We start from the raw sequence: 8,778 nt of genomic DNA, 5'->3' as shown, positions 1-8,778 counted from the left end.
TTGAGGTAACCGAGGATTCCTCTTACACATGTATCCCTTCTATTTAAACATTTGTATGTATAACTTTATATTATAACTCTTGTTGGGCAAACTGACTGACAAACTTTAATTAGGTACTAAAAGGAACATTTTAAAAGCAAAAAAAAAAAAAAAAAAAAAAAAAAAAAAAAAAAAAAAAATAAAAAAAAAAAAAATCAGGTGATCAGTTATTCTTTGATAACTGCCTTTTTCATTTTATCATGAACTAAACGATCGACATACAACAGGCTTAAAAGTGCCATCATGCATATCATGTTATATTGAACTTGTAAATTCAACCTCGGCAGTGCATTGCTCCGCGCCCTTGTAAAGATACGGTTAAATTGTTATACGTACCTCATTCAGATTGGGATATTTACAAACCAGTGAATAAAATAATAAGATACATTCAAGAAAAGATCATATATATCTTTTTAAACATTACTTCACTGTTTGTTGAAGAAATTTTGTTATTTCTTATTATTGAATAGATAACAATAATGAAACGATTAGAATTTCACACTGCGGATTATATTGTTATGGCCATCTTTGTTGCTATATCCTCTGCGATCGGAATTTACTACGGGTTTTACAAGAAGCAGAGGACCACGGAAGAATACATTCTTGGCAATCGGCAGATACATTTTGTTCCAGTTGCACTGTCGTTGGCAGTAACTTTTCAGTCCGCAGTTTCCATAATTGGATCTCCAAGTGAAATTTATTTGTATAACACTATGGTGGCGTACACGTTCCTTGGGCTATCTATTGCATATCTTATACAGGCATTTTTCATCGTGCCTTTGGTGCATCCTCTGAGGTTGACTAGCGCATACGAGGTACGACTTATAGTTTATAACAATTGAACAAATACAAATGAAATTAGATATATTTCAGTTGAAGTGTATAAATATGTTTTTGTTTTTGTTACAAGCCTCACTGGGACCAAAATGTTTTCCCTTATTTTCCCTTTTTATAGTAAGTTTTTACTTCTTTCAAGACTTATTATTGATTAATTGTACAAAAGTGGAAAAATTTCATTTGACAAGCGATTTCTTGCTGTTCAAAGCGAATTTACCTCTGAACCAAAAGGGGTAGAGTTAGACATCTTTAAAAATACTGAGTTACATGCGGTAAAAGTTCTCTGTTTTGCCTTCATTCTTTAGGTTACATATTGTGGAAGAAATGTAGGTATGTTTTACTTCTGACCCAATGTTATTTTTGAATGAAGTGGGCAAAAGTCAAAATAGACCAAGATTCGACCTTAATTTTTCGATGTTGGAGTTTGAAGTTTGTCTCATTAAATCCGATTACTAGAGGCACCCTAGAAAAAAATGATATTGACAATTTTATTTTAAGTTTTATTATTGTTTACCAAAAGTTTGGAGTTTCTTTTATAAAAAAAAATAATGGTTTGATGAATTCTCTGCAAACGTTTTGGATAAAGGCCATCACTTTGAAATTTGTCTCTACTTGAGCTTGAGGAAAGACCATAAATTACATAAAATTTATAAAAAACGGCACGGTAAAAGTTGTTTGAAAATTGCAACACAGTGCGAAACACGATCAGCTATAAGAATATACCAAACAAATTGCCATTTTTAAATATTACTATTAGGGGTCTAATACCTTAAAGCACTTTTATCATTTTTGTCTGTGCGCCTCTCAACACTTTTATTTTATACACATAAATACATCATAAATAAGTCTTGATGGGAACTTAATGACAGGACGTGTAAATCGTAGTATTGACATTAATTTTCACATGATAATGCGCATACTTTCTCCACCTCAGATACCACTAACGATGAAAGTTCAACACCATTTAGTTATGACTTATCAATAAATCTTTTAGAAACAAATTTAAAATATGGACTGATTGAAAGGTTAGATACGGTACTCAATCTTTCTTTGTACAAAATCGTGATTACAGTGAATATGTATGGCTTGATCAGAAATTGATTTAACCTCGACCGACATTTCAACTGATTTAGACAATTATTGTAATCAGTAAATAAGCAGCTATCTTGAATGAAATATAAAAGTTATAAATGAAACAGCAACACAACTGATATAAAAATGCAACTGCCCTAATTTTAATGCCTTCTCAAAAAGAGGCAACACCTGGAGTTCTGATGCTTATATATCTAGTTCTAACCTTCTGATCGTTAAATACCAAGTCAAGACAAAGACAGACCTGGTAATGCCAGTAGATACAATATTACCATCAGAAATGCGTTTCATTGGTGTGAAATTCATATGATAAACTCATACCAAAACTGAGTTTAGGAACTGAAAGCATTAAAGCGTTTAGGCAACAAGAACAAAATGAAAGAAAATTGATCAAATAAATATTTATTAGATAAAAAATTAATCTCAATTATATACTTTATAGCTATGGCAAAGACTGGGCCCAGTTGTTCGAAACTTTAACAGACTTATTAAACTAATCGCCTGTTAAATTTTGATTCAAACTACTAGTCTTGGGAAACACCGGTATGATGTTTTAGTTTTACTGTGAAGACATTTTAGTGTTTATAAACCTTAAGTCATACATTTGTGTTTCTAAGTTTTCTAAAGTGTCAAAATATTAATCTAAAAGTTAAATCCGCTGTTAGCTTAATCAACTGTTAAAGTTTCGAACAACTGGCTCCTGGTCTAAATTCTATATATTTGTTGCAGCTAGCTTTTTGTCGTTTATCTGTCTTATTAAGTTTGAGAAGTTTAACAAGTGGAAAAAGTGAAACTTAAAACACAAATGAGCCGTGCCATGGGAAAACCAACATAGTGGGTTTGCGACCAGCATGGATCCATACCAGCCTGCGCATCCGCGCAGTCTGGTCAGGCTCCATGCTGTTCGCTTTAAAAGCCTATTGGAATTGGAGAAACTGGTAGCGAACAGCATGGATCCTGACCAGACTGCGCGGATGCGCAGGCTGGTCTGGATCCTTGCTGGTCGCAAACCCACTATGTTGATTTTCTCATGGCGCGGCTCAAATATCTAAATAGTATGAGAATATATTAAATAAATTGTAAACATTAGAACTTAAGTTGGACAGTAAGTCTGTTGATTTTCTTCATATTTGATCCGTTTATGGGATATGTAAAGTGTTCTGAAAGCTTCCCTCAGGTGAATGCTTGTTTGAGGATTTACGCCTCTCAGGCATTTGCCTATCATAAAAAGAAAACCAATTTGTTCAAAATAAGAAGAAGACACTTTCAAGAGCGCTCCCCAATCTGTATCTAAAATATTTTGTCATTATGTTTATAATTCATCCGATGTGTGCGTCTAGACATAATTATTTTGCTAAGTACTCCGAGTGATGAAAATATTTCAATACATGCACATCTCAAAACATTGCAAAATTTGCAAAATGAATGTAAAAGAAGAAATATTGAAATAATGTTATCCGCTATGTTAAATCGAAGCAAATTTTGAAATGTGTTAATAATTTGCAACAGTGATTGTGCATCTAATTTATTTTGTTTCTCGTTTATCACATAGAGTAGCGTTTGGCTATACACTTTTAATTAAGAAATAATATATCTCATCCAGTGATTTGTCGTTGAATAAATCATTGGAGTTCAGATGCGAAGGAATTATATCACAAGGGCGCAGCCCGAGTGATATAATAATACGTATCTGAACGACAAACCATGATTTATTCAAGAGCAAATCACTAAATGAGATATATTATTTCGATTCTAACACGTTACCAAGGATTTTTAAGTACATCCTTGACGACATTTTTTAAATATTTGCCCGTTTTCAGTCGGTTTCTTTTCCAGCGCACCGCTATGCCGTTTGACGCCATGACGTAATAATTGTGACGTCAGAGCAGTGATTTGTTGTATAATAATTCACTGTTTCTGCCTTCTTTGTTTAATAGGAAAATAAATTGGATCGTGTTAGAATTAAGCATATAAGAATTTTTCACTAGTTGAAGGTGTGGACGGAAATATCTGTCTCGAGGGTAACTGTTTAGGCATTAACGATGCTCTGCTGAGTTACCGAAAAACAGTTACCCGAGAGCCAGATATTTCCATCCGAACCTTTAACTAGTGATAGATTCCTCTTCTTGCATGTTGTTCCCTTTAAGTAATAAGGAAATAAAGTAAAACGAATGCTTTTCTTTTGAGTACTTTTATATTGTAGTAGACTATAAATTTACGCATTCATTCGTAAATTGCAGCACATGAGTCATCTTTTACCCCGGGGTGTATAGTCCACGGCCATTCGTAATCCCGCTCGAAAGAAGTTGAGAAATATAGCCACATATACCAAATTATTCTTTAATCCAAGACAAAAAAAATATGTATGTGTCTCTTTTGGGGACCGCGACTGGATCCGGAAATGACGTCATCAATATGGCGACCGTTTACGAAAATAATACTGCTGAATAATGATTGAAAATATTAGTAAAATTGCTAACAATATCGGATATGATGTTATTAAACAAGTCAGTTGGACATATCAAATACATTATATTTGCACTTTCTCAGTAGAAAGTATATTTAAGTTATTTTAATTGTTTTTTTGTACCCCACCCACCTAATTTACAATGCACCTAATTTTACATGTCGCTTCTACCTCTTGAAATAAAATATTTTTGACTAATCTTACGGCGTTGAATCTGAAATAAGATTATTTCCAAACGTTACAAGAAATATAACATGCAATAAGGGAAAATACGTTATTAATATCTGGTTTTAATCAGTACCTAGAAGGAAAGGATTTTGTCGAAAATGCAATACAAATCAATGTCGGCACAAGTAATTGTCTGTGCTGTTATTAGGCATTTTTAGGCTATCCCGATGCTGACTTGGATGTCGTATGCCGATTAAACATTGGGGGTTTTCTCAAATGCATTTAAGTATACGCATGTAAAGATACAGGGCTGTAGAAAGCGCGTAATTTATTTCCAAGGATCATTATACATTGTTTTAGAAAATAAAACAGATAGATTTGTTACTATATGTAATTGAAATATAGCATTATTTTACTTCTTTTAATCGTTCGTGTCTGGAAACAATTAAGATTGTAAGATTTTAATTTTGATGGAATATTTTGTTTGTCCTTTATGAAATGTTACAAGAGAATATTGCTCAATCTCACCACCATTCCCCTCCCCAAATTTTCCCACTCAACGGTCTTAAATTACACAATTATTCTTTGAATATAGATATAGGGCAATATGTGTGCGTGCGTGTGTGCGTGCGTGCAAGTGTTCGTCCGTCTGTCCGTCCGTCCGAACGTCTTATCTTTATCTAGATTATTAATTTGTTTTACATTGGAAAAACACCTTAAGTCTACCTCAGCGCGATAAATTGTCGTGCGAGCACTAGATCCCTCTCCGAAAGGTCAATGCTACACTTTAGTGAGTGGGTTTGGGAAAAGACTATCATGGCAATTATTATCCGAGCAGTAGCTTTAACACTCATAGAGAAACCTGTTTTACATCCTCATTGATATGGCTAGTGCTGAAACACAAGCCCTGAAGTCAGGCGGGGTGACGTTCAGCAGTGACGAAGTTTGGCGAGGTGACGTTAAGCGGGGCGACGTTTGGTGGGGCAACATTCAACGGGGCATATTTGGCTGTACGAGACGTTCGGGGAGGCGGCATTTGACTGTGCGCCATAACGATGTATTGCGGGGCGACGTTTGACATGGTGCCATAACCACGCTTGTTGTTATGTCGCTGCGACAGAGCAAACGTTAACACCATACATATAGAATGGTAGTAGAAAATACAGTAAAATGCAGTGAGAGAGTGATTCCACTTTCCTTATGTGCGAATACGGAAATGATATACGGTCGGCGCATGATACGAAATATTTAGCATGGGATGGAGCTATATATCTTACGAGGGTCGGTCGATCGGCCTGACATGTGACTTCCAAAGAAAGAAAATACAGACTGTCGGTCGATCAGTCATATGGCTTTCAAATAAAATCTACAAACAAAGTATCGGGTGGTCACCCTAGGGCTACATGATGAGTGACATTTCGTGTGAATTCTGGAGATGGAACTTGCAATGCTTGTTATCGAAATCCAGTTTTATCATAGAATTGTTTAGACGAAATCTGGAGATACTAAATCAAACTTTTGAGTATTACGTATTAGAAAATCCAATTTTCGAGTTATTTAATTCGAAATGCCGAGGAAGTAAAATTTCGAGCAAGGTCAAAATATAGGGTTAGAAAGGTACGTAACTCGAAACTAAAACTGTCACAGGAGTGACAAATACCCCCACAATACGGTATCGTCATAGACGAATGGCAACCATAAGAAAGACATGTTCACAAGAAAGTGCAATATCAATTAAACTTGACCTGTATTTTATGATGTTACACTTTTGTACTAAAATTTATCTAAATCTGTCAAGCCTTTTGTTAGTTATTGTCCGGCAACCATGAGTTTGACAAATTTTAAGTAGGAAAGGGGCTATAACTACATATAAAGTTGGTAGTTTGTAGCCAAATTCGAACTTTACCTATATTTTATCATGTTACAAATGTGTACCAAAAACATTTAAATCTATCAAGAAATGTCACTGGAGTGTTTAAGAACTCCATTGGTGGATGAATATTGCACAATAATTATAGCTTGAGTCTGTGTTAAAAATATCAAACAATAAGAGAGTTACAGATAAAGTATATCAAAACAATATATAAGTATAATTCTAAGCAAAAAGGGGGCATAATTCAGGGAATATTGATGCAAGAGTTATGCACCTTATGTCATATGATGTTGGTGATGATGTGGAATAACTACTTCAAGTTTGAAACTAATGCACATCGTAATAACTGAGATATAGTATAAAAGCATCAAAATTAACCTTAAATTCTAAGTATAAGGGGCATAATTTATGAAAAGTTGGTGTCAGAATTATACACCATATCTCACATGATGCGGGTGATAAGGTGGAACATCAATAAAATTATTTCAAATTTGAATCAAATCCATTTAGTAATATATAGATTTCGGGACGCGCGACATGACGCGACGTGACGCGATAAAACTGACTCATATATAGCCCCCACCCCCACCCCACTCCACCAACTCCCCCGCACACACAAACATGTTTGGTGGGGATATAATTAAGAGTTACATAATTTATTCAATAACACGTATCTGGCATTAATGCTCTTTCGTATGTAGCCTTTTCAACTTGCCTAAAATTCTATAGTTTATCTATTTATTATGCGTTTATCCATTATTTTACATTTTACTATCGATTTTTTTATATTTATCTTGTTGAAAACATGGTTACAAAAGTCTGAGTTCAAAACAACTTCCTGTTGATAGCTAACATTACTCAGATTCTTGGAAAATTCATATCCGTGTACAAGTTCACTCTATTTAAAACGTTTAAAAAACTAATCGATGACATATCCTGAATAAGATTAATTAATGCTACTCTTACACTACGTTATATCACTTGAATATTTTGAGATGTCCCCTTACACAGGTAAACAGGTAAATACGTCCTTAATCCGGTGTACAACTCGTCATCGGGATAGACTAAAAATACCTATTATTAGAACATGTGAATATTACATGCATTGTTTGCAATTTTATTTAAACAAGATTTAAGTACGATCAAGACGACTATGCCAGTGGAAATTTAACAGATATTTTCTTAAAGTTAGATTCATAATAGTCGACTCAATTACTGAGAATTACTGGTTAATCATATGCATTCAAACTTGACATCAACACTGAAAGCGTTTTACTTAATTCGTCATCAGCTCCGCGATAACAAAAGTATCTATTAACAATATTATTTATTCATTTAAACGTTTATTATGGACTTTCCGTAATTATGTTTAGCTAATTGCAGGAGGAGGGGCATCAGGGGCAGGGGATAATCATTTCATTTTCTTTCTTTCATCATTCTTTCTCTGAAACTGAAAATATTTCTCAACAGATTTGATTTGTGATAAACTCTGATTCATGTTAATGCAACGCATATTTGAATGCTTGTTTAGGTTAGAACATGATAAATACCTGAACGAAGTAAAGCCAATAGACAGAAAGCTTAAAACGTAAAATAAAGGAACGTAGTGCGGCAAAGCCTTGGAACGGTCAGTTGCAAAACAATGCTGGTGTGCTTAAACAGTAGTTTGGCAATAATGCCCACACTCTATATCTCCGCCATTTTCCAGTGTTATAGAACATTATACGTAAACTTAATACCCCGACCGCTGAGTGTCTTATTCACGCAAGGGAAACTGAGGGCACGCTATTAATTGAAACACAAAAATGATCGAGTAATTATCTACATTAAATAGCTTCTGGTCCTTTAGTATTATGAAGTTCGTTAAATATCATTATAATATAATTCAGCTTAAGCTGGTGCTAAAGGACATGAGATTTTTTCACCTTTCTAAACCTCTCAGGAACAAATTTAGTCAAACCAAGTCTTCTATTATCTTTATTATTTGCGTTCTATACTTTCAAGGGATCTTTTTAAAGCTTTTAACAAATCATTTGCGCATGTTTTCCATGCCGTTACAGAAAGCAGAATACCAGCAGAACATTATTAAGGATCCGACAAATCAGGAAAGTAGAAGTATATCAAAGCAGCTCAGTCCCAATGGCCTTTAAGAACCACCAGCCATGGCGTGGTCCACCTCTTTCGTTGTCACGATCAAAGAGGAAAGTGTAACATCCAGCTGGCAAAAGAATGAACACTGAATATGCAACATATTTCCAAATAAGAGGGTCAGAACCGCATAACATTTCATCATTTGTGAAAA

At 34.5% G+C, this 8,778-nt stretch overlaps 1 protein-coding gene across 1 annotated transcript in view; it reads left to right on the top strand.

Annotated features, from left to right (window-relative positions):
- Positions 1-323: 323 nt before the first annotated feature.
- LOC123534956 (sodium-coupled monocarboxylate transporter 1-like) overlaps positions 324-8,778 on the top strand; it is a 30,845-nt gene continuing 22,390 nt past the window's right edge. Inside the window, exon 1 of the mRNA XM_053519956.1 lies at positions 324-854. Within this exon, the coding sequence (XP_053375931.1) occupies positions 519-854 (336 nt within the window). The 5' untranslated portion in view covers positions 324-518. The remainder of the gene's footprint in view (positions 855-8,778) is intronic.

Source organism: Mercenaria mercenaria, chromosome 12 (assembly GCF_021730395.1).
Source record: "Mercenaria mercenaria strain notata chromosome 12, MADL_Memer_1, whole genome shotgun sequence".
Taxonomy (NCBI): Eukaryota; Metazoa; Mollusca; class Bivalvia; order Venerida; family Veneridae; genus Mercenaria; species Mercenaria mercenaria.
The sequence above is the reverse complement of the archived record's forward strand: the minus strand, read 5'-3'. Positions and strand labels throughout refer to the sequence as shown.